General features: G+C 50.1%; 1 protein-coding gene across 1 annotated transcript in view; it reads left to right on the top strand.

The window, feature by feature from the left end:
• Cdh4 (cadherin 4) overlaps positions 1-26,934 on the top strand; it is a 465,577-nt gene that overhangs the window by 381,082 nt on the left and 57,561 nt on the right. The window contains exon 5 of the mRNA XM_028774065.1: positions 26,277-26,432. Within this exon, the coding sequence (XP_028629898.1) occupies positions 26,277-26,432 (156 nt within the window). The remainder of the gene's footprint in view (positions 1-26,276; positions 26,433-26,934) is intronic.

Here is a 26,934-nt window from a genome sequence, read left to right on the forward strand (position 1 = left end):
AGACACACATACACACAGAGACAGACACAGAGAGAGACACATACATACAGAGACATACACATACAGAGACAGAGAGAGACAGACATACAGACACACCGACACACAGAAAGAGACAGAGACACAGAGAGAGAGACACATAGACACAGAGAGACAGACACACATGCACATATACAGAGAGATAGACAAACAGACACAGAGAGACACAAAGAGACACACACATATAGAGACAGAGAGAGAGAGAGAGAAAGAGAGAGAGAGAGAGAGAGAGAGAGCTCCCATGAGGCATGGGGTCTGTGTGTTCCCTCCCTGGCTCTCCTCCACCCCAACTCCCTAACCAGCCAGCAATGACCCAGACGTGAGAAATGTGTACTTTTGTAGATGATTCTTCACAGCTGGGTCTGCCAGGGCAGAGCAGAATGTGGTCCAGAGCCCCAAGACTTTCCCAGGACCCCAGACACCTCAGGCATTATAGTCCTCTAAGACAGGACAATGCCAGGTCCTGACATCTTCTCAGCACATTCTGCTGTGTTTAAACACCAAGGTCTAGAAAGAAACTGTAGCTCTGACTTAGGAGTCATCGTACCAGCAGGGAGAAAGACACAGTGCTGACGGTTGGTTAACCCACCAGGCAGCCACTCTGGAAGTATGCGACAGAAACTACATCCTAAAAAGTACAAACATCCTATGACTCTTGGCAGAAAAAAAAAAAAAACGAAATTTCTGCTAAGGCTGAGCTCCAGATTAGCAGGCTCCTCCAGGCGGAGTTCGAGGATCTCTAGGAGAAGGTGGAAATGGCCAACTCTAAGTGTCTTTTTCTTAGATCAGGCACTCCAGCCACCAGTATGGAGGCAGCGGAATTAAATACCCATCCTTGGCTCATGCAGACAACCCAGAAGATTATGAGGAGACCACTGTTCCTCTGCAATAAAGATCAGACCTTTAGCAACCTGACTGAAAGGCAGGTAAACACTTAGCTTCTGTACCTTTCTAGAAAACGAGTCTTGCTGTAGAGCAGCAGGCAGAGCTGATGAAAACAGACAGTCAGATACAGAAAACAAATCAAAAACGGCTTCCTCCACGATCCAGCAGGTCCTGGGAGCTCAGGGGCCCATCGCACTTTGCTGCATGGAAGTGGTGACTCCATAAATACGGCAGCCACCACTGCATCAAAAGCAGCCTGAAAATGTCCAGTCTGGGGCTGCACCAGAGCCACGGTAGGCTATGCCCCTCCCTCAGTGCTTTCTTGTCACCCTTCCATCCCCAGGAGACACCACTACCATTGTACCTATCCAGGATTCTACCTAAGATTCACCAGGTTTTGAGCAAAGCAGAGCTGAACTTGGGGTGAAGCAGAGCTGGGCCAGGCACGGGGTAGCCAACCCGGCTGCAGGAGCAGGCTCGCCATCCAGGGAGGTGAATCTGAGATGCCTCTACCCTGTCTCCTCCCCAAGTGGCCTCTCTTTCCTGCCATGCTTCCCCAAACAATCTCAGAGTGTGACAAGCTCTGGACTTTTCCATGGGTGGTCCAGCCTCAGAGTGTGACAAGCTCTGGACTCTTCCCTGGATGGTCTAGCCTCAGAGTGTAGTGAGATCTGGACTCTTCCCTGGGTGGTCCAGCCTCAGAGTGTAATAAGATCTGAACTCTTCCCTGGATGGTCCAGCCTCAGAGTGTAATGAGATCTGAACTCTTCCCTGGATGGTCCAGCCTCAGAGTGTAATGAGATCTGAACTCTTCCCTGGATGGTCCAGCCTCAGAGTGTAATGAGATCTGGACTCTTCCCTGGATGGTCTAGCCTCAGAGTGTGACGAGCTCTGGACTCTTCCCTGCGTGGTCTGCACTTATCCTCATAGCCGTTACCTATTGTGTACCAAGAGAAAATGGCTCATCACCAGTCAGGTTTCTCTGCATCTTATAATCTGAATTTGTGCAAAATATTTACATCTTTTTTCTTGTCCCTTAACATGTGAGGAGTAGATTATGCTTAAACAGCATTTCTGTTCCCTCACCTCCAACAGCCAGGAGCAGGCTGGCTACACTCATAGAAACAGGTAGGACAGAACTACAGATGCCTGGTAACAAACACGGCCCTGCAGGATGGTCCCCAGGAGGAACACGGATCAAGAGGCTGGTGAAAGGACTGAAGGTGCCACCCAGGCTCTGAGAGCTACATATCAGCACCTACAACTGATAAAACCTGTCCTCTGTGCCTTTAAGTAGGGAGGGCTTACAACCGCCACAGATTTCAAAGGCAATCCCTAAAGATCTTGGTGGAACCCCTCCTTCTGGAATTAGCAGTGCAAACAAGGTTGGGGGGTGTTTAGAAAACGCTACAAGCTCCCTGCAGCTCCTTGGTGCCCCAGTTTCACCCACTAGCACCTCGTTAATGAGCCAAGCATCCCGTCTCTCCACCCCAGCAGACACCAGGAGAACCTATATGGTCCTCGCTCTCCCAGGAATATATTGCCAATAATGCCGGGGACATTTAGGCACATAGATGCTGTACCCTGCCCCACGGCCTTCCACTTGCCTCATGAGCCCAGTACACACAGTTGGCAGGAAAGAGGGGGTGATTGGACATCTCCTTGTGCCCCTTTCTCACAGCTGAGAAAGCTGAGCTCAGAGGAACCTAACCACAGCCATGCGTCATGCAGCCTGGACCGGGTGTGGCAGCGAGCTGGCAAGCTGCACTCTCACCATGAGACTCCAGCTTTTTACATTTCTGGGTCTGCCCTGTCTTCATGGACTTCACACTGGCTCTTCAGAGGGATTCGCACCAGCAGCTAGTACTCGACAGCCTCCTAGGCTCACCCAACTCTCATTGCTCTGGCATTAAAGCGTAACCCCAGAAACCTGTGTGGGACGGTGGCTCCTGGCTCATCCTTATCCTCCAGAGTCATCTCAGCATAACTAACAGGCTGGGTTCAGCCAGACTTTGGTACTTAGGAGTGATCACCCATGCAGGAATGCAGACCATAGCTCCATCTCTGCTAGGGGCTGTGTAGCAGCCAGGTCAGAGCCCAGCCAGAGCAGTCCCCATGGAGGTTAAGGGGTATCTTGCTCATAAGGTTCCTGGCTTACACCCCACGCTGGGCACCAGGGACACTATGGCAGGAAGAGCCTACTCAGAGGATGAAAAAGGCTTCAGCACCAAATCCAAGTATCAGCTCCAATCAGTGAGCCAAATCTGTGAAATGGGCAAGCAGTGGCCACTGAGAAGGTCCCAGGGACAGCCCCATCCTTCATGACAACCTAACCCCATTTGTTCTGGAGAACCCTGTCTCTGTCCCTTCCGGAAAATGGGGCAGCTGGGATTTTAGGCGGGCACCACACCTGCCTGGCTTTTACAGGAATTCTGGGAATCCTTCGTGCAGCAAGCGCTTTATCCACTGAGCTGCCTCTGCAGTCCTGGCGAGAGGTGGCTTCTTAAAGGTCAGCCGAGATGTGGCAGGGGAAATTCTGTCAGGAGCTGTGCTTGCTACTTTTATGTCAACTTCACTGGAGTTGTCTGAAAGGAGAGAAGTTCCGTTGAGAAAACCTATCCATAAGATCCAGCTGTAAGGCATTTTCTTAATTAGTGATTGACCCAGCACATTGTGGGTGGGGCCATCCCTGGGCTGGTGGTCCTGGGCTCTATAAGAAAGCAAACTAAGCAAGCCAGGGAAAGCAAGCCAGTAAGTTACATCCCTCCATGGCTTCTGCATCAGCTCCTGCCTCCAGGTCCCTGCCCTGCATGCTGAGTTCCTGTCCTGACTTCCTTTGATGGTGGACTGTGACGTAGAAGCTTAAGCAGAATGAACCCTTCCCTTCCAAGTTTATTTGGTCATGGTATTTCATCATAGCAAGAGTAACTCCAACTAAGACATCCTCTTAGGGTGCAGAAACCCCAATCCTATGGCAAGAACCCCACCTGCCCCGCTCCTGGGCTCTAAAAAGCACTGTGCATCTTTCCTGTGTGACCGTAAATTGCAAAGGCAACTGTGACTCCTCCAGGAATTTCCAATCCTTCAGTGGAGGATCCCCAGCCTGTCTTGCAGCAGTCCAGAACCTCAGTGTTAAATAAGATGAGGGAGACTGGCTGGATGAAGCCTCTTTAATGGTGTTCGTGGTTTATGTGGCAGGCTGCGGCAGTGGTGGATGTTGGGTAGGAAGGGCTTTCAGTGAGTAGCTATGGCCTCTCCTCTGATACAGATGCCATGATTCCAGTGCTGCAAACAGCCATGAAACACAATAGCAGGCCCCAAGGGGGTCACTGCCTTGCAGGTCACAGGCTGTGGGTCGTATGTCTTGCCACCAGGCAGTGTTTGTTCAGATTGAATAACAGCTCCCATGGCATCCCCAGTCTCCACCAAACTGTTTCTTGGAGCAATGGGAGCCGCTGACCCAGCCTTGACCACATTTGTCCTGGAGAAGCTCCAAAAAAGGAAGACAGCAAAAGGCAGCCTGGCCCTTGGGTCTCCAGAGGATAAGCTGCTTCTGAACACCCCCAATGAACTCCCCTGAGCAGGAGGACCTGCTGCGCTGAGTGTTCAGGGCAGAAGCAGGAACCAGAGGGTGGGAGATTGAGTTCCAGCCCTGGGCCATGACAAGGGGGCTCCGGCAGGATTTAAATTAAGTGGGAATCTGGGTCTTCTGATTTCAAATGACTGAAGCTTTTAATCCAAGATTATCAAATGCAAAATTTCCCCCAGCCAGGAAGGAAAGCTCAGCGGCCGGTCTCTGAGATTCAGAAGCTTTATCTGCTCCTGTTAGCCCCAGCACACTTACTAAACCTCCACTTTTCTCCCTAAACAAAAGGAAGTGAGCAATTTCACCTGGCCTGGGCACAGAGGAGCTTAAAGTCACCTAAACCAGGGGGAAGCTCAGAAGCCAACAGGGAGGTAGGTCTCCAGGTAGTCCCTGGAGCCCGCTCCTGCAGCCAGGTCTGCCCAAGCAAATGTTCCGTGAAATGGAAGAGCCGTTGAGTATATGACCTGAATGTCTTCCCACAGGAGCCTTGCCAAGTGAAAACACAGAAAGTGAGACTTTCCTCCCTAATCTAAAGCTACCCTTCACCTCATTTACCTTCATTTTATACCTTGTAGTGTTTTCCCTGGTGTGCGCAGGGGAGAGGGCTAGCGAGAGATTAGAAAGTGTTTTCGCTTGCTCTTAGATATTCTAAATAGAGGTGATTCCAGAGGCCAAGATCAGCTGAAATGCTTAGGCACAGAGCAATGGAAAATGCTATTTTCCACTTGCTTAAACATCAAATTTATTTTCTTTTTGGTAGGCAATGTTAATTCTTATAATAGCAGCACCGAGTGCTTACAAACTGGTGCCTACAAACTCGGAATTCACCTCGATTTAGAAGGGTGCTTCTTTCAGCACCAAGACTCTGTGACCCACCAGCCTCTTGGGGAGAAGGCTATGGATGCAGAAGAGGTCTGGTGGAGTCTGTGGAGTTTCAGAGGGAGGCTTACTAAAAGGAGTCCCAGCGGGTCTCTTGACATACCCTCCTCAGGAGGAACCTGGCCAGGGCACTGGATACTCCCACAGGCTGCTCAGAGTAAAGGGAGCTCTGTTCCCACCACACAGTGGGGAATCTCAGAGTCACCATTTATTTGCACCCTGGTTCTTTCCCAACTCTGTTTCCCAGGTAGCAGGATATTGCAGTGGAACCAGATTCAGGAGAGACCCAACAGATACACAGAGCCCAGAGACTAGAGCACAGCTGCCCCTCAGTGGCAGCACCGTTTGAGCTCTTCTGATGAGGATTCTGTGCATGTGTGCTCATGTGCGTGTGCACACATGTATGTATACAAGTATGCTTGCTTGTGTAGACATGAGCAGAGGCTGGAAGCTGACGTCAGGATGTTTTCCTCAATTGCTTCTTCATTTCTTTTTCTTCAATTTTTTTTTATTTGTTGATTTTATATGTGTCATGTATGTTGTGGGCAGACATGTTCCATCATGCATGTGTGAAGGAGTGTATAACTTGTGGGAGTCAGTCTTCCTTTCCACTATCTGAGCCTCAGACCCCTCCTGCTGAGTCATCTTGTCAGTCCTGACACACTGAACCTGTAACTGGCCAGTCCAGCTACACTAGCTGGTCGTAAGCCTGGGATCTGCCTGTCCCTGTCACTGGGTTACAGGTGCAAGCTGCCACACTCAGCTTTTAAGTGGGCCCTGGAGATCCAGACTGAGGTCCTAATGCATGTTTGGGAAACACCTTACCCACTGAGCCATCTCCCATACTGCAATTCACCATATCTATGCATAGGCTCCTCCCCACCCTCCTCCACACACAAAGCCTGAGATGTGCCAAGTTCTGGCCTCCCATCAGGTTGCTTCCCCGGGGCTTTGCTCATCAGACCCTGAGCCCACCTTTCTGGCATCGGGCGCTCCTGCAGCCCAGCTGTCTCTCCCTCCCATGCTCACTTTCTCCTGTTCTGTTGCTGTGCCCCTGACATCTGAGATCTTACCGCATCCACGTGTCCCTGAGTCCACTGAGTAGTCACTCCCTGACAGTGTGTGCAGCACACACACCTGGCTGGACAGCTGACCAGTGCCATCTACTCTCAGCTGCACAGAGTGAGGGCTAGGATGGGAAGTGGGTTAGAAGGTGGATGCTGGAGACCTGTGGCTGCCCTGACAATCTCTCTGCTCACCATAGGAGCAAGCGAGGATTGTGGGACACGCTGAGCCCTCCAGCACCAGAACTTCAGTGACCACTGTAACTCAGGCATTTACAGCTTACAGCACACGGTCACATGGAGAGGCTGCTGTCCTCATCTAACCTATACTGTCCCCCTGCCCCAGCAGTGATGCCAGCTCAGTCTGAGGACAGCCCTCGAGGTCCAAATTCTACAAAGAAGGAAAGTGCATTGTGGGTCCTATGAGCCTTGGGGCCAAATCGAAAGGAAAGGATATGCAAATGATCCCCACTCAACCCCACCCCTGCACAGCTCCATCCCTGACTGGAGACCTCTAATGATTCGTTCAAGTCAGCAGTAAACACATCTGCCTGTCATTCTTCCAACCTGGCCCGTGGGGCTGCTAAAGATGGCCACGGAGCTGCACTTGGAAGTCCCCTAACGCCTGTGTCCAGTGAAAGATCCTGCCTTTTGGGTCACACCTACCAAGTTTCATCCTTCCCTGAGGTCTGCATCTTGCACCTCCCCTTACCTGAGAGGGTTCTGTCCACCTCTGCTAGATCCTCTAGTGTAGCATCTGCACCAGACGGGGAGAGATCGAGTTAGCAGGCACAAAGGACCATGGGAGGCCTAGAAACTGCTCCTTCAGGAAAGAGACCCTGACGGACACGGAGAAGAAACTCTACAGCCCAGGTTTCAGGTGTGTTTGTGGCCCATCACTCATGCCTCCCAGGGAAACGTTTCGGATGCATTTGCATGCCGCAGCCTCCCTTGGTTCTGTGATTTATCATGTCTCCCCAAAATACATCATTACGATGATCATATGCATTTAGGAAGGCGGCCAGGCTGAAGCCCAGCACTCCCTTCGCAGTGCCAGCCCCTAGCGCTGTTTTGCTGTGATTTAGTGCAGTGTGCATCCGTGGGGAGAAAGCATCACTTTAAGAACCACGTGGGGTTCCCTCCCTCCGCTGCTGATTCGTATAATTTATATGAAGGCTCCGAGCCCCCCACCGGGCTGGGATGACTTGTGATACACATAATTACAAACCCTTCTTCCAGCATCATGTGCTACGTGAAGACATTTTGAAAAGAGCTATTTTAGTTGTGTTGGTGAAATGCGAATTCTCTGGGGAGCCGGCCAGGTAGCTGTTAGCCTGTGGCTCTTGGGGATCCACCCAGCCAATGAGAGACATGAAAGGTCATGGGTGGGCAGGGTCAACAATTTTGACTGACTTTGAACAGGGTGGAGAACAGCTTTTGAAGTAAGGTATGCTACTGTTGTACCATGAGGCCTCCCTGAAACAGACTTCAGAAAAAGATTCAGGCCTCTGCCTCTGCCACAGGCCAACAAAACTGTCCCGGGCCAGCTTGGGATAGCCAGGACAGAGAAGGAAGGACCCTCCTCTCCTAGGATCGTATTCTGTTTGGGGAAGTAAGTCACCCATGGGTGAAAAGGTCTGTAATCGTCCTTAAAATCCCACAGTGGTTCAGTTCTCATCCAGCATGCGTGGTCTTCAGCATCACATAAAGTCAAGCATGGTGGCACACACCTGTCATCCCAGCATTCAGGAAGTAAAAGTGGGAAGATCAGGAGTTCAAAGTCATCCTCTTCTACAAATTGAGTTTGAGACCCATCTGGGCTACATGGGGCTCTGTCTCAAAAAATAGTGAGGGCAGAAGAAATGACTCAGTGGTTAAGAGCTAGTGCTCTAAACCAGCTCTTCAGGGGTTCAATTCCAGCATCCACATAGATAGCCATCTGTGATCCTAGTTCCAGGAAATCTGATGCCCTCTTCTGGCCTCTATGGGCACCGGACAAACACACGGTACATATTCATGCATAAAAGCAAAACATCCATGCACACAAAATATAAATTTTAAATATTAATTAAAAATAAAATCTTTTTGTATACTAGAATCATCTGAACATATTCTCCAGTTTTAGGATGAGGCACAGGCCGGGAGTGGGGCTGCTGGGAATGAAACAGAGAAAAAGACGACACCATGCAGGTTGGTGCCACCTTCACCAGTCCCAACTCCCTGGTGTGTCCAGGGACAGGTTGTGGTAGGGGGTCTGCCGGGACAGGCTATGGGGAACAAGTTCAATCCCATAGGTGAGGCAGGCACAGGAGGCAAGTGTCATTTCTGTCCCTTGACCCCATGCTTCCTACGTGGCCTTTTGTATGAGTCTGTTCAGGGTAATGAAGTGATCTTCCTGTTTAGGGAGGGGAAGCCCGCAATTGTAATTCAGTCCCATTTTGCCAAGCTTTCATGGCGTCCACCTGACTGAGCACAAGGCAGTGTTACACATCTCGTTCAGACCCAAGTCCCTTAAACACCACCACTGGAGAGCAGAACACAAGCCATACTGGCACCTACCCTTAGGGACTCACAGCCAAACTTGCTGTCCTGGAAGAAAAAGGTACAAATGTTAGTGCCACCCCACCTCCCGGCTCTCTGAGCACAGAAGAAAAGGAGATGCAAATCTCTTCCTTGCGGTGCAACGGGCGTGATGTGGGATTTGCCATAGCAGACAAGTCTAAGTGCACACTCCAATGGCCGCCAATGTAACTCACCCCTTGCCACCATATTCGGGGCTCCTTGTGCCCACACTCTGAAACTGTCCTCACTGAACCTAACCACCCAGCCCCAGGAAGCACTGTCCCACTTTCTGACCCCAACGGGGGCCTCGAACAATGAAATCCCACCATGTCCTTCCTTGTATCAGGCTCATTCGCAGGAAGCAGGTATCGGTTTTCTTCTGTCCTCAGATACCATCAGTTCGTGGCTGAGGCCATATTATCAATGTCTTTCTGTGTCTCCGCTCACTGAGCGACTCTTGTGTCTATATCCTGACCGTTCTGAATGACACCACTGTGTGCAGCCTCATAAAGCTAAGTGTGGGGCTGGGGAGGTGGCTCGCTTAGGAAAGTGCTTGCTAAACTAGCATGAGGGCCTGAGTCAGATCCCTTCCACCCAGGTAAAACCTGCCAGGTATGGTAGTTCATACACGTAATCCCAGAGCTTGAGACCCGAGACAGGTAGATCCTGGTGCTCTCTGGGCAGCCAGCCTATACTAATCATCAGGCTTCATGTCTTATAGCGGTCTTGTCTCAAAAAATAAGGTGAGACACCCCCAAGGGATGACACCCAAGGCTGTCCTCTGGCTTCCATATATACATGTACACACATGTGCACATGTGCACATACATACATACATACAGGGCATTTGGGCACATGTGGGTTGTGGCTATCAGCTTGGACAGTGTAAAGCTGGGTTAGGAATGGCTGAGAGGGTAGTGTAAAATTATGATGTAAGATGCCTAGGGCATGTTCCCGCCCGCAGTGAGCGCTCACTGTGGAGTGGGGCTGATGTGGGCCTGGGGTTGAGCTGGAGCTGGGACTGACCTGAGGCGGGAGTTGGGGGGGGGGGGCCTGGAGTGAGGGCTGACCTGAGACGGGGGCTGACCTGGAGCAGGGGCTGACCTGGAGCAGGGGCTGACCTGGGGCAGGGACTAACTGACCTGGGGCGGAGGCAGACCTGGGGTGGAGACTGAAAGGGATTCCAGTTGTGGGCTGATGCTAATACAGGGTTCATGCTGGGTTGAGTTTGTCCACTGTAGCTGACTGCTGTTGAGAACTGTTTGTAGCACAGTAGACAGCAGCTCTCTTGAGTTCTCAGAGCCCTGTCCCACCCCACACATATGCCTGCGCACAATGCTGCACCCTACCTGGTAAAATCCTCTTAACTGAGCTAAAGTTGAGTTCACCTAAGAGGTGCTGGCAAGCTGCTGGCCCGTGTGCAGATGAAAAAGAAGTGAACTCGGTGACACCTGATGTCCTTAGAGCAAGAAGATAGCCCACTGACGGGCTGCTTTTCACTATGTAATATGCCTCAGTCTTTTTAGTGCATAGAAATTAATTAAAATGGTTTCGCCCTAGCTTTGCTCATCGTGGTCCTGCGTTTGGTTACCAATGGTTTGCTTATCTGATGCTTCTGCGGGTAAGCACCTGCAACCTGGTACTGGTCCGTTAGCTGGAAGTGTCAGTGCCTGTGAGCTGTTCTTAGCATGGCACACACCCTACTGTGTTCAGTGTGACAAAGGACTCTATGGTGGTATCAGTGGGGATAGACAGTCTCAGGACAGGAGAGCGCTATGTTCAGACGGTAAAAATAACTGCCGTTATATGCTAAGATGAAACCTGAAAGAGAGAGAAGTGACTGATGCAGCTATTGTTCCCAGGACCCTGCGGCAGAAGTGACTCGGGGACTGTCACCATCACAATCTCCAAGTATTCAGTGGCGTTTCCTAAGTGTACAGCACAAAGTAGGGACTGCTGGTCTGGGCTCCAGCCTCAGTAAACACATCTCTCAGAAAGACCTGGAGGCTGTCTTCCCCCAAGCCCCTCCTCATCATGGAGGGTCGCACAGGAGCCCTTCTGACTTCACTGAGCTCAAGGCCAGAGGTCCACTTCCATCAAGCGTGACCCGCCAGAGGCCACTGAGTTTGTCAGAGTGGTCAACAGCCTCGTTGTTTTCCCTGACTGATGAGGGCGGCCTGGCTTGGGTCAGACCTCAGACACAGAAAAAGCCCTTCACCACTCCTCCGTCAGCTTGGAAAGCAAATCTGCCCGAGCAAGTTAAGGGTCACACATCGCCTGCCCTGCAGTTGTCGCCACCGACACTGCCCACCAGTCTCCAGACAGGCTAGGGAGAGAGGTGGTGAGAGTCACGGGTCCTCGGAAAAGTGGCAGAGACCTTGCAGGCTTACAGAGACTCACCACATGGCAAAGCTTTGTAGTTGTGGAGGTTGTGGGAGCAGGCAGGGAACACAGGAAAGACCAAAACTCAGCATGGCTCTGTGGGCCTCTGCTGAGGAATCTTCTCCCAGCTGGAGAACGCTGATCTGTCTGTCTTACTCAGTCTTTGGTTGATTGGGTGAAGCCCACTCTATACCCGACCTGTGAAGGTCGGTGTCTACAGGATGTTCATAGGTGTGAATGCCTCTGTCAAAAGTGGCTCCGCAGAAAGACCAGAACAGTGTTCGGCCATGTGCCTGAGACCCTGTGGCCCAACCAGGCTGAAAACAGAAACCTACCATCCCTGGAGGGAGCCAAGTCCCAGGCCTTGGGATCCTGGTGCACTGGCCTGCCTCAAGTCATGCATCCTCTTTCCAGACAGTTGTCACTCTGACTGTGACAGAATTTCCCAGCCCGGGGACACACATAAGCTAGGCAGGGTCCTGTCAAGTGTCACCCTGGGCTGACTTGATCACACCACGGAGTCCACAGTGAATACTGGAGAGCCCCTGGTCCTGAGTAGCTGCCTGTGACAAGCCCATTCCTCCAAGTTCAGCATACTGAGGAGAGCCAAGCGTGTTAGAAAGCGCTGCGACCAGCTGGCGAGCAGCAGAAATAGAAACCCAGGCATTGAAGAGACCCATTGTTGATGCAGACGGGGATGGGGTCACAAGGGCCTCTGCATCATCTGACAGGCCATCAGGAGAAGAAGTGCTAGAGGCCAGAGCTGTCTGTAGAGAGAAAGGGTGTCCCCAGGGCAGCCTGTCCATCTGCCTGAGTGAGCCAGGGAGACGGGCCACCATGCTGGGGCAAGCTGAGCAGGAGGTCAGGCAGTGCCTGCCAAGGACCCTGAAGTCTGTAGTTGTCAGATGCCCGGAGCACATTCTCTCTGTCCTGTCCAAGGCTGGGATCTATCACAGGCTAGAAATGTCCAGGCCATTTCTCCAAGCCTGACCTGGAGTTCAGACCTGAGATCTCAGAGTCTAGCCTGAGGACTAGTCATGGGAAAGGGAGTAGATGGCTTTGTGATCAAGTGGAGGTAGAATGGATTCTCAGGAACTGGTGCCTGGCAATTCTAGCCTGTTCCTACAAGACCAGCATCCTTCTGCAGAGTCCAGGATGGGCAGCAATGTGGGGTAGAGGCTGCTGTGGGTAGGCAGTCTCCTGTCAAGGCTCAAGGGGCCAAGGCCAGGCTGCTTGTGAGACATTAGGAGGGAATGGGATCGTGTACGTCCTTTTAAAGGGGCTGCTTCTCCGCTCCCCCAGATAATTGTCTTGAGTCAGAGTTTCAAATTTCCCAGATGCCTCGGTTTTTCAGGGAGCCACTCCTGAATATTCTTAAGTGAAATCCAATCTTTGAAACTTGAAATCAACACGGCTATAAGAAGAGAAGGCAAAGGCAACCAGTTTGTGGGGGCACCTGCCATGCCCACTGCATTGCTTCTGCATACATGGCTGGAGTGGTGCCCTCCTTGTGAGGCCTACACACTCCGGAGGACGTGTGAGGTCACTTCACACCTGCGCACAATGAAGCCAGCCAGCAGGTGCTACCTGATGGCCTTTCTCGTTTACCCTGGCTCTTAGATTCCAGGGGAAATGAAGCCAGTCAGACTCCTCCCTGATATAAGAGCACGAGCCAGCCACTGAGATGCAGCCCACTGTACCCCCTGGTTTAGTGCCCTCATAAAAGCAAGGAACTGGATGCAAACAGATGTGTCAGAGGTTGTCTCATTGACAAACTTAAAACCAGCAAGGTAAAGGGACAGGCCTAGTTGCCAGCAGGTGGCAGTAAAAGAACATCCTGGCCTTTGACCTGCATGGCCATTAGCCAAGTTTGCCACCCTTGTACCTGGAACATAGGTTCTGGGGTCACCACTCCTCAAGGAATACAAAAAAGAAAATCTTTAGTTACACACAGGAGTTTGACGTTGGTGACGTCAGACTGATCTGATCCTCCTTTTTAAGCACCAAGTCTCATGATGTAAAAATATTGGAAAAACAATATTGTGTAATCCCACAGATAACAGATACCAGCTTTCCACCATACTCGGGTAACACATCTGTTGGCTATTGCTTCTCCCTCTTTTGGGCAAATGAGTTCCCCTCAAACAGTGATAATGGTGGTAATAGATTGATGATGGGGATGATGGGGATAATAAATTGAGGATAGAGATGATGTGGTAATAGATTGAAGATGGAGATGATGATGATGATGATGAGAAAGAAGATGATGATGATGGCAGCGGTGGTGATGCCGGCAACGGTACTACCGGTGATGTGGATGGAGGTGATGGTGATGGTGGTGGTGTGGAAGACGGTGACACAGGCAGTGTCAGTGGTGCTGATGAGGATGTGGATGGGGAGGATGATGAGTGGGGATGAGGCAGCATGAAAGTGAGTGTGATGTGGAGGAGGAGGAGGAGGAGGAGGAGGAGGAGGAGGAGGAGAAGGGAGAGGAAGAGGAGGGGGAGGAGGAGGAGGCTGCGAGCCTCATCTCTCGATCACTTTCTTTGCTCTGTAGACAGCTTCCCTTTAATCCTCTTGATGACTTTGTTCAGCGGCTATCTCAAGTCCCTCTTCGGGAATGAAGAGACGAAGAATTAGGAAGTTAGATTTGCCCAGGATTAGGAGACAGAAGGAAGGCTTTAACCAGAGATGTTTGATCCCAAACTCGGGCTTGGCGATGTTATCAGCAAGCCTCCGTGTGCTTTGAACCCCACCGAATTCCTCTGCCCTTAAAGTCCACTGCGCTACCTGGAGGCTTAAGAATGTTGCCGACCTCTGTGGACACTGTTGAAAAATGAGACCTGCCATTCTCTACCAAGTCTATGTCACACCCACCACCGTCCAATCTATATATACTACGCCTCCAAGGCGCATGGCCGGCCACTCCCTCCGTTTGTGCATAGAGACGTATTTTATCAGAAATCTGGGAACTTGCATTGTCTCAAGGCTCCGGAAGGAATTGCTGGAGGGAGGAGAGCCACTGGGGAAGAGCATTCTTTTCTTGGCCACGGTTAAGTGCGCCTGCTTGTCTTCTTCTTTTTGCCTGTAGTTTTTCCACTGGGTGTTGGAAGCAATATGTCTCCTGGGAAAACATCTCCCCATCCCCCACAGCTTTAGGATGGTGGCTCTGTCTGTTGCAGGCTTTTTCCCAGGACATTCCCCACTCTGTGGCATCCTTCTAAGGCACCCCCAGTGCCGCCTTGCTGGGGTAGTTTACTAGGTGAGTGGGACGGATGGAACTGCACATCAGCTCTTCCTTGAGTCTTGCAAATATGGGGAAGAATACAAAAGGATATTCCCCCTTCTCACTACAGCAGTATGGATTAAGTGTGTAGATGGGGGTTGTGAGGAAGGTAGACCATAAAGCAATGAGGCCTGTGAAGTCACCGCTGAAGCCACAGATCTCCCAAAGGAAACAGAGTTCCCGTCACCTTCATACCAGAGTCAGGCCATCTGCTGTGAAGAGAAGCTATACGTTCAGGCTTGTATTTCTAATATTGGTCTCGAAGGCTTATTGGGTAAACTGGGGAGAAAGACCTCAATGGGAAATCAGAATTTGGTGTCAAACAAGAGGACACTTTAATCAAGGCCTATTGTGTCTCAGCATCCTTCCCATTAGTCTACAGAAGGTAGCTGGGGTAACACAGGACTACACACACACCGTAGGAACAGACTCAGCTCCCTCGTGATCACACCGGCAGTTAGATTGTCTATGCACTGGTTGCTGCCACGGCACCAAGGATGATGTCTGAGGATGGGACTTTCTGCTGTCCATTGCCACGCCCTCCATCCAGGACCTCGGATGCAGTCGTCCATGCGTGCCTGGCAGAGCAGACTCTCTGATTTGACCTACAGACTGCAGAGAGGGCGTGTTTCCCCTTCTCACACCACCGTACTCACCCCATGATGTTAAGACCCGTCAGCTCCCACCACCCACCACCAGGTGCGTCCATCACAACCACGCTGGGCTCTGACAGGAGATGAAGCAGCCACGCTTCACTCAGTACTCACCCAGGCCCCAGACAATGTTTTTAAACACACAGCAAACTGAGGCAAAGAGTAAGTTCGCCCAAGACCTCTGGCAGAAATCAGTAAAGCCAGAGTTTGAACTGAGATGGAGCTGAGTCCAATCCACTGTGCTTGGGACATCCTGCTGCCCAAGTGTCAAGCTGAGCATATCCCATAACCTCAAGTTCCTCAATGTGAACCCACGCTTCCCATGGGTATCGCCTCTGTCTTCCCAGTTGCCTGAAATCCCGTGTCCCTTCTGTGCTCATATACTGCATGTAATCCGTCTCCAGAGCACGCCGCCTGTACCCCCAAAGCATGCCTCAGTCACCCTCTGCCATCTGTCCCAATGCCATCGCCATCCTTCAGCGGCAGCATCTCTATGACTCCTATGCCATTCTCCTGTGTCATCCCTAATTCCTGCTGCAGGCACCATCCAACACAAGACCGGATGTTCCTAGAAACGTGACAGCTGTCACTTTCCTCCTGCGGTGGTCTCTCGTCACCAAGACAAAAGCCAGGATCCCACGGTCTCCCTTGACCTCGCAGCATGTGGTCTCCTTCCACACTGTCCTTGCTTGCTCCACCCCACCACACTGGCCACCTTGCTAGTCCTTGAGTGTGACAGCTTAGCTCCCCTGGCCCTAAGCTTCTTCAGCCCTTCAAGATTTCTTAGACATTTTCTCCTGAAACATTGTCCCCCATCACCCAGGTGGCTGTCTCTGCTCTTGGTCCAGGTCTTGGCCGCAGTGTCATCTTATGTAAGAACCTGTCACTGATACCTTTATCTCAACTCCTGTCTACTGGACATCATCACCTGCCACAGGAGCCACAGGAACATGCACAGGATGGACAGAGTGCCCAGGGTGCCCAGCCCAAGGGTCCACGGGTGGGAATGTGACACAAGTTGACATGTGTTCCAGAAGAAAGCACCTTATTAGCAAGCTTCCGAAAATACCACTCCTGGAAGAATTGTTGCATGAGCCGTGTCTCCATACCTACAGATGTGCTCAGTCTCCGGGGACATCAGAACCAGACACCCACTTGCTGCAGGAAGCCCAGCCACACCTCCCTGAGCTCCTGTCTTTACTTCATTGGGTGACGCAACCACTTTCCTTTTACCCTTCCTGGCCCAAAGCATGGAGAGGTCTAAAACAAAACCTGGATCACAACTATCAAAGAAAGGAAGCAAAGGAGAAAGCCAGGCATGGTGGTGCACACCTGTAATCCCAGCACTCAGAATGTATAGTGGAGATCCTGATTTTGAGGCCAGTCTGGACTATATAGCAAGGCTTTGTCAGAAAACCCACTAGAGAGCTGGGGAGATGGATGGCTTTGCTGTTAATGTGCTTGCCAGGCAAGTGTAAGGACCAGAGTTCAAGTCCCAGCTCTGACATAAAAAGCTGAGCATGGCAGCATGATCAAAGAATGCATGGCTACTACCAATTACCTAAGAAGTGGGATGGCTTCATCCTGTGTATCACCAGATGGACGAACAGACAGGCAAGCAGGCAGACAGACAGGCAGGCAGGCAGGCAGGCAGGCAGACAGGCAGGCAGACACTACCCGTGAGAGGACACACCCAGCATGGGGAGCCAGGGTAAAAACTGTCTTTACTAAATGTGCTTTCTGAGTTTGGCTTTAATGCTTTTTTTTTTTCAAGTAGCCTTTAAATCTTTATTTTTAAAAGAAGCTCTTCCTAAAAACTAAAAGCAGAAGGAGTCCTGTGTGGCCAGCGAATCCAGGACCTTGATGCACAGAGGCAATTATTCTGAGTAAATGTAGACATGGTCATCTGATTGTGTGTCCATGGACACCCTATGACAGAAGGAAAAGCCTTGTGAGCACAAATACAGGAGCTCAATCCCCAGAACTCACACAAGCAGCCAGGTATCGTGGAGTGCACTTGTAATCCCAGGGCTGGCAAGAGGGAGATGGTGAATCCCAAGAGATCACAGGCGAGACCAGTGAGAAACATTGTCTCAAAACACACCAGCAGCCAGGTATTGTGGAGTGGCTTGTAATCCCAGGGTTTGTAAGGGATGGTGAATCCCTGGGGATTCCTGGCCAGACCAGTGAGAAACATTGTCTCAAAATAACAAGAGTTAAAAAGAGGGAGGTGCCTGAGGAATGATATTAGAGGCCCTGGGGCCTCTCACAGGCTAGGGAGAGCAGAGCACATTAACTCTCTCCCAGTGGGAGAATGACAATCCCCTAAAGTTAGTGAGGCCTCTGTGTTCCCAGCAGGTCAGGCATGCACACACCTACACAGCCATCCACTGTCAGCAAGAAAGCCCGCTAGAAATTAAGAGAGCCTGGCCTTATTAATTTGGTGCAACCTGAAGGGCATCTCTGAGACCAACTAATCCCCTCTTCCCCACCAGGCAAATTTTATAAGAACATATTCACGACTTTCATTAGTACTCATGAGTTTGAGGGTTTCCCCGTGATTTATGAAACTCCAAGTAATTGTGAACGGCATGCACAATGGCCGTGGTGTCTCGCCGAGAACTCTGTTCCCTCCCGTGCCTGTCCCATGCTGGGAGTTCTGCTACAGGGACCTTAATGGAAGTAACTGAAGGCTCAATTTCACTGCACATGGGAAACACTTCAAATCTCCTCAATAATGTGCAAAACTCCAGGAAGAGCAGGGGGCAGGGCAGGCCCCAAGTTTGTGCCATTTGTTTGATGAGAGCAGTTTTAACAGCTGGCTGAAACTGGCTGCTTGCAAAGTTTCTTCTTTGGTGATTTCATACACGTCTTTGATGGATGTTGGACATTTTCACACACACACACACACACACACACACACACAGCTTCTCTCCCACCAAACACCTTCTCCACAAGCATCCATCCTCTTTGCCGTCCTTCTGTTTAGTTGACTGGCTAGTTGGATGGCTGGGTTTTTGTGACTCAGTAGGGTTGCTTGCCTGAGTGTGAGTTGCACAATTGGGATAGGGTAGTCACCGGATCATAGGCAATCTAACAGTGACTTCTGAAGAAAATGACCCACCCTTCACCAGTAACCATTAAGTGCTAATAGCTATAAGCATTTCCTGGTTCCTCGGGGAGGGGGGGTGGCGCCTGGTCACCTAAGTTTCTCTGAGTCACGATGAAATGTTGAAGCTCCATCTTGTACAGGTAACCGTTCACAGCTCGCTTCCTCGCCCTCCAGATCTTGTGTTCTTTCACCCTCCTTTTCCAGGGTGTTCCCTGAGCCCTGAAGTGGGTCATACAGATGTCTGCTTATGGCTCAGCACTCATCACCCAGCAAGAAGCTATTCAATGAGACGCTACAGCAAGCTCGCACATCACAGTGCTGCCCTTTCACAATTACTTACCAGAACAGTTGAAATGAAGGTCTGCCTAGGAACAAAGACAAAATCGTGCCATTTTTAAACAGGGAGCTTTGACAGGCAACCGTCTGAATGTCCAGGATCCACATCTGCAGGGCTGACCATAGTGAGCAGGTACTTGCACTTGAATCTCTGGTGAAGAGTGCAGAACCCCTGTGAGCTGCAGAGCTGGCTCAGTCCTCCCATCTGTACACTATTTGTAGGGTTCCGGGTCCAGCCAGGAGATGGCTCTGTTTCCTTTCTGCTTACAGAGGCTATGTGTGTCTAGGCTAGGGGTGTAGCTCAGTGTAGAGCACTTGGCCACCACACCCAAGGCTGTGGGTTCTATCCCCTAACAGCACAAATAAACAAATAAAGGTAATGTGACCACTAAACAGGACCTGGAACTCTGCCCTAGGTCCCAGTTGCACATGAAATCTTTGGCCTCAGTGGCTATGTCTGCAGTTATATATGGTGGCCAGAAAGCTTAGAATTCTGGAATGTTCTAATGGTCTTTTGAGGACTTCCAAAGGGCTAGAGATTCCTAGACAGCTCCTCCTCAAGCTGGGCCACTGAGCTAATGTCAGAGCAGATGACCAGGCTACCACATCCTGATGTGGACACACTAAGTGGGAAGACATGATTCTGCAAAGAGGTATGAGCCCAGAGACAGCGAGTAGATTGGAGGGAACCTGCTGGAACTGCCCTTGTCCACCAGGGCAACAAAAGAGTGCAGAAGCCACAGTGTGTGTGGTTTCATCTTCTGCTATGGGTTCCCAGCGGTCTCCAGGCCAGGCTCCAGTGAGCTATGATCATGTGCCGTGTCTCCACCTTCCCTCCCCCCTCCTTCCACTTCTGCCTTCTCTGTCTTTGTTCTCCATGCAGTAATGGTTCTCAGAGACCTTAGCACCTGTCCAGTTTTGCCAAGCTGTGGGGAAAATTTAAAAAGGCCCGGAGGGGCTTCCACTGCTGTGGTGGGTCCCACATTCGGGGGGAACTCTATGGTTCCAGCGGCCTGGAGGCCTTGGCGACGACAGGCCCCAATAACACGAGGAAGTCCTTGGTTCCAAAAAGGTTTATTGTCATGGCAGATGATAGATGGATCTAGGCGTACCCCCAGAACTCAGGGCAGTCCCTAGTTACATAGGAAGGGAGAAAGGGGGAGGATTGGGGGAGGACCTGGGGGGTGGCATGTTTAATTTGCTCTGCCCTCTGGCCTTCATTAGTATGTAAATCCCTAGGGCCTGAGGCCTATAGCCTGGCCTATGTAATTCTATGGAGACCATGACTGCTTTTCAGGATCCTGGGTTTTGGGGGGCGCCAAACTCCTGCCGGTTCTCATGCAGAATCCTACCCAGAATTTGCAGAGTCTCGGGGTTCTAGGCACCTGCTCCACCATGACCCAGGATACCCTTACGCAGTCCCACACCAAGCCTCAGGCTGCGTAGCTCTTCTCTCCCCACCCCTCCACAGCCTGCCCACTCTCCATCTTCTGGACCACGGGATGGCTAGCTGTCCTGCAAAAAGCCTTTCTTAGGGCCTCAGCAGCCATGGTTTCCCAACAGAAGGATGAGTGAGTGTCCTATCTGTCTCTCTGCCTATCTGCCCCTGGGCTGTGACTCCTGGTTTAATTTACTCATCTAGTAATTATGAGGCACCTGCTGTATGCACCGTCCAGGACCAAATGTGCTACTCTCAGGGACAGGTTGCCCTACTGGATTCCCAGGGTGTCTAGAGTATCATTGACACTTGCTAACAGTGGGGTGGGAAAGCAGAAATGGAGGTGGGGTATCTGGGCAAAGCAGAAGCCCAAGAAAACCTGATTCTCTGTCAGCTGTGGGATCAAGTTCAAGCCCGAGAGTAACAGAGTTTTATGTGCACATGGCTGAGGCCACAGGAAGCTGCAAATGTGTTTAGGTGCAACCTTTGGGCTTCAGTGAGAGTCAAATTTTAAAGGAAAATTGCCTTTCTTGGCCAACTAGTCTCGCTGGCTGCAGTCACAGCCAAGAGTAAATCCACTGTCTCCATACTGGCGTGTGGGCTGAGGGATGGGTGAGGCACAGCCGTCAGGACTCAGAGCCCTTCACTCGAAGAAGAAGAAGAAGCTGGGGCCGCTGCAGGCCGTGCAGACTCCCAGCGGGATCAAAAGGGAGAAATTGCAACCTGTTCTCCTGGGAAAATCTCTAGGTTTAATACAGTACAAGGAGAAGGCACAGAAGCACTTCACCAGAGATCCGTGTCCTGCTGAACAGGCTTGATCCTAAGAATTATCAGAGCATCTTTTGAAATGCCAGGGCAGGGACCAGGGGGCCATAAGTGACTGGACCACTGGCCACAAAATATCTGACCCCTTCAGAGGCGGGTGCCCAGAGGAGAGAGGCCATGGTGGGGGTGTGGAGGCTTGCATGTATTTATGTGTTTGGATGTGTTTGTAGTAAATCTTTGAAACGTTTGTGTTTGAGTATGCATGTTTGTATATGTGTGTGGTTTGTGTGTATGCTGTGTGGTGTGTGTGCAGATAACATTTATGCATCTATATGTAGTGTGTCTGTGTTCATAACTGACCATGGAAAAGAAGAGTAAAGGAGCCCAATTTGGTTGTCATGTTCTCTGAGCTACTCTTGCCGCATGTTCCACACACACATCCTCACAGATGCTCTTGTTACGGATAACCATTGTCCAGATTTATAACTATGGAGCTTCACTTTGTGGAACAGCTCCTGTCCCCGGACAGTGAGTGTCCCTGTGGTGTCTCCTTAGGGCCTGGTACACCATGTGTTTTTGGCCCTCAACTGAGGGCCTCTTCTGAGTGTTCCTCTTTTTCTCTCCCTCCCTCCCTCCCTCCCTCTTCTCTCCCCTACCGCCCATACATCTGGAATCCAGATGTGATTCTGTCCCATTGCTTCCTCACTTGAATACACTGAGAATAAACCCAGGTGTCTGCAACTGGAAGAAGCCACATGGTGACTTTTTCCAGCTTCAAGTTCATTTGAATATGGCAAATTCTCTATATGGGGGATTTGGGAGGGGGGCCTCCCTCCTTCCATCTTTTCTGAGGACAGAGCGCCCGGCTACTGTCCCCAGGTGAACACAGCCTCCGGTGCTGTACATTATTTTAATGCAGACATCACTTTAAACTAACCTTTTACCATCTGTTCTGTCCTCTAACAACAAACGCAGAGGATCCAGAGCAATACTCCCTGGCGTCCCCAGCAGGGAGCTGGCATGAGGGCTGCCTGAGCTTCCTGCTCCCTACCCAGCATTCGTGCCTGCGATGTTTTCCTCATTTTCCAGTCACAAATCACAGGGAAGTGCTCTCCCCTGGCCTGCCAGGTTTCTTTATACAGTATTTCTTCTCCACAAGGTAAACTATGAGAGAAGCCAAGCGATCCAAGGTCTGTGAGAGAGCTCCCTGGACGCCGTGCTCGGCAGCCCACTACCGCTGTATGTCAGAAGGTGTTTTCCAGTGGCCTAGCAGATGATCAAAGCACAATGAGTTTCCTTTACAAAAGAAAAAATTTAACTCTATGGTGGTTCCTTTCAGCACGGTTATAATTAATGCCCCGTAGGCATAGGATGTGGCTGTGGCTGTATGTGACACGCAGTGTCTGTTCTAGGGCTACTAGAGACACTCACCAGTCACTCTCAGCAGAGGGCTGTCCCTGGCTCTATGTGTACCCCTTCATCCATTGCACTCAGACAGTATCACTCGAGACCTGACTGTGACCCTAAAGTCCAAGCCCAGAGCCAAAGCTTCCAACATACCATAACCCAGAGGTACCTGGTACTCCAGGGCAGGGGCCTGTCCCAGTGACCTGAGCCTCCATCTTACCTTACGTCTTTGGGAATTGTCCCTTACTCTTTGGGCACCAAGAACTCAGACACAGGCACAGGGCAGGCTCTGCTGTCTCTCTGTTAGACTCTCCATGTCCCTGGTTATTAAATCCCATTTTCTGCAAAATGGAGAAAAGCCAACATTCCAGAAACTATCCATCTCACCAGGGCAGCATATTCAGACAACTCAGACTCCGTGGTAGACTTTTTCTGCTATGCCCAGATCAGGAGGTCACAAGCTTTGACACCTGTCACAAACCCCCGAAAGGAGAGAAAGCTCTAGCTAAGAGAAAAAGGCTGGGGTGTCTACCACTCAATTCCTACCTTGTCATGGAAGCATAAGCAATGGGGACCTAGAACTGAACCCCCACAGACTATGTACCCACATACATATGCATGGCTGTCTTGCCTGCTTCTTCTCCCAGAGCCAGCACAAGCAGCTGTAGGGCTACCCTGACTTTCATGATGCCTATGTGGTGAAAACTTCACCGTCTCACAACAGGTAAAAGATTTCTGCCTCCTGTGACAATGTCAGCCATTCTGCTGCCGGGGTGACTAGGGTGATGGTGGCTTCGCTCTTGTGTATCCAGCTGTGGCTTGACTGTGGTAAATGCTGGCTTAGAAATGCGGCCTCAGCTGGAGACAGTGGTGCACACCTTTAACCCCAGCACTCAGGAAACAGACACAGACAGAAAACTCTTTCACCTAGGGACTAGCCTAGTCTACGTAGTGAGTTCCAGGCCAGCTTGAGCTCCATAGTGAGACTGTCAAAAGAAAGGAAGGAAAGAAGGAAGGAAGGAAGGAAAGAAGGAAGGAGGGAAGGAAAGAAGGAAGGAAGAAAGGAAGGAAGGAAGGGGAGAGAGAAGAAGGGAAGGAGGGAGGGAGGGAGGGAGGGAGAGAGGGAGGAAGGAAGGAAGGAAGGAAGGAAGGAAGGAAGGAAGGAAGGAAGGAAATGGTCTCCCTTTGACATGCCAGCATAGAAATCACATGGCCCCCTCATTACATCAATTTTAAACTGCTGAAAGATGGAGCATTAGTCTTTCCCAGAGTTGAGTGCCTAAAATGGCTATCCAGTCCCAAATATTCCAGCCCCTTCAAATAACAAACAAAACCACACATACACACACACACACATACACACAAGCAACAAGCAACATTAAACAGATTTGGGTTCTGTTTACATATTTAATCATGTGTGTGTGTTTCTGTGTGTGTGTGTGTGTGTGTGTGTGTGTGTGTGTGTGTGAAGTCACTATTCTATTACTGTGAAAGAGTATTACTGTGAAAAGTCTTATGAGAAAAAGCTTTTAATTGAGGACTTACTTTCAGTGTTAGAGGATTAGTCCATTATCATCATAGCAGAAAGCATAGCAGCACGCAGGCAGACATGATGCTGGAGAAGGAGCTGAGAATTCTACATCTTTATCCAAAGGCAGAAGGAGACTGTGTCCCACACTGGGCATAGCTTTTAGCATAGGAGACCTCCAAGCCCAAACCTTCAGTGATTCACTTCCTCCAACAAGGCCACACCTCCTAATAGTGCCACTCTCTATGGGCCAAGTGTTCAAACCTTTGAGTCTATGGAGACCAAACCTATTCAAACCACCACAGCTGCCAAGTTCCTCCGCCTCCTGGGACTGGGAACCGGAAGCCTTGTTCAGTTACATTTGTATCATCTTTCTGTTGTTGGTGGCTTCTTTCTCCCCTAAAGCTTTTCTTTAAATCCTTTTCACAAGTTGGAATCGCAGCTGGATAGAGTCTTACCCCGAGGTCACCACTCCCTTTATCCCATTTAGTAACAGGCTTTTCTTTAAACTTTTTATCTCCTTGAGCACTGGAACTTCTACTTTACACTTCCTGGTGCTCTTTTTCTCTTTAAACTGTACATTTTGCATTTTTCTTTACTCTGCTTGCTCCTTTTCATTGTAGACCTACATAAGAGAGACTACTAATAACAGTAAGACACAGTCAATACTAGGCTGTCCTAAAATCTCTTCCTGCCAAGGCCATATTAATTCAAAAGTCTTCAATTTAACCTCTTGCAAATTTGAAAGCCCATGAATTTGAAAGAGGAAAAGAAAAGGAGTAACAATGTAATTATATTTTAATTAAATCTTTTATTGATTATTTACTTTATATCCCTGATTGAAGCTTCCCCTCGCTCCTCTCCTTCCAATGCCTTTCTCTCACCTCCCTTCCCTCCATCAATCCCTCCTCCTCTTCTCCTCAGAAAATGGGAGGTCTCCCATGGATATCAACCAGCCTTGGCATATCAAGTTGCAATAAGATTAGGCTCATCTTCCTCTATTGGGGTTAGACAAGGCAGCCCAGTTAGGGGGAAAGGACCCAAAGGCAGGCAACAGAGTCAGAGACAGCCCCTGCTCCTGCTTTAGGAGTCTTAATTACATTTTTAAAATCAACTTATCCTTACAATTGAGGAAAGAAAAGAGAGAAAGATGTTCTCCATCAGCTGAATTTTTAGGAATTGGGAGTTCTCTGGATCCACCTTGCAGTTTGGTATACAAATAAAACTGAAGAGAAAAATCTGTTCTCCAAGTTCTGTCACCCCCTCACTGGGACTCCTGTCTCATTTCATGCAAAGAAGCGCCCCACCCAACAGATTGCGTGTTGTATGGATGGGGACTTCTCTCTGCCAGGGTACTTCTTGCTGGTGTCTCTTTGTGGCCTGGCATGCTATGCCATAGCTCGACATGAATTTGAAATACTGAGGGCTGGAGATGTAGTTCAGTTACTGGACTGATTGCCTAGTGTGCATGGGTTCCCAGCACTGTGTAAACTGGACTTAATGGTGCCTGCTTGTCATTCCAGGACCTGGCAGGTAAAAGGAGGATCAGGAATTCCAAGTCATTCTCAGTTACATAACAGATGTGAAGCTAACCTGAGCTACGTGGAACCCTAGCTTCAAAATAAAATTTAAAAAAAAAAAACAATCAAAAGCATGCCTTGTACCAACCTGTCTCCTGGTGAGCCACTGGGCATGAGATTGGTGGTACCTGGTAACTCCCTGTCCACCGACGGCCCTTTCTGTTCCTAGTGGTTGCTGTCTGAGCCGTAAATATCAGTGTAGCAAGGAGTTTTATTCAGAAGAGAAAATACAAAGTAGCTGCATGCAGGGAACATCAAGCCTGAGCCATAGTCCTGGTAAGCCTGTATATTCCTGGAAGCTCATTTTGAGCCCTTGAGGAAGAGAAGTTGGTTGTGGAGATGGGGTATGGTTTTCTGCTCTGATAAACTTTTGATTGACATATGGAAACAGGCCTTTTGTGCAGGCATGGGGTATTTTAATCATATGCATGCCTAGTCATGCATAGGCATTAGATGGTAAATGGGAATTTTTGTCTCAAAGATCACTCTAGGACACAGGTTGCCTTACTGTACACACACCTAAAACCTGTTCAGACTGGATCAGCTCTTTCCCGTAGGATGTGTTTGAGCACAGAAGGGAAGTGAATTCCCTAGGGTAGAGTGACTGACTGGTTGCTTTATTAAAGGGACAAATGTGTTTCAGTGCGAGATGTTGCTGAGCTGTCCCAGCAGTGATCCATGGTGCTCTGAGATTGTGGGTAAGCGTGAGCCCTCCAGCTCAGGATGAAATGTATCAGCCAACGCTGTAGCTCACATCTGCATCCTTGTGCCTTTCAGATCAGGTCGGACAAAGACAATGACATCCCCATCCGCTACAGCATCACGGGTGTGGGCGCCGACCAGCCCCCCATGGAGGTCTTCAACATCGACTCCATGTCTGGCCGGATGTATGTCACTCGGCCCATGGACCGGGAGGAAAGAGCCTCTTACCACGTAAGTATCCGTATGTGGAACAGAGCAAGCAGTAAGAAGTGGTCTGAAGACTGTCCACCCTTCCACACCCTTCCACACTGGCAGCGTGTCTGCAGCAAGGCACACTTTAGCACCTACAAGAGGAGGACCCTGGCGTCCACCAACAGGCTGGTCAAAGTATGCTTGCTAAGCTCTACCTCAGAGCTTCCAGGCCAGAGTGGACTTGACTCAGCATTGCCAGTCTCTTCCCATGTTAGAGCTTTTGCCTTCATTCGTGTGCTACCTCTCTGGGGGCCTCTAAGGCAAGAGCCTCTCAGAAAGGAGAAATAGTGAGAAAAGAGAGATCATGAGGGCTCAGCTTCCTCCTCGACTGCTATCTTCACACATGAGGGAGCCAGCCAGCTTCTTCTTCTTCTTCTTCTTCTTCGTCTTCTTCTTCTTCTTCTTCTTCTTCTTCTTCTTCTTCTTCTTCTTCTTCTTCCTCCTCCTCCTCCTCCTCCTCCTCCTCTTCCTCTTCTTCTTC

The sequence above is a fragment of the Grammomys surdaster genome, unplaced genomic scaffold (genome assembly GCF_004785775.1).
Source record: "Grammomys surdaster isolate TR1022 unplaced genomic scaffold, NIH_TR_1.0 238, whole genome shotgun sequence".
NCBI lineage: Eukaryota > Metazoa > Chordata > Mammalia > Rodentia > Muridae > Grammomys > Grammomys surdaster.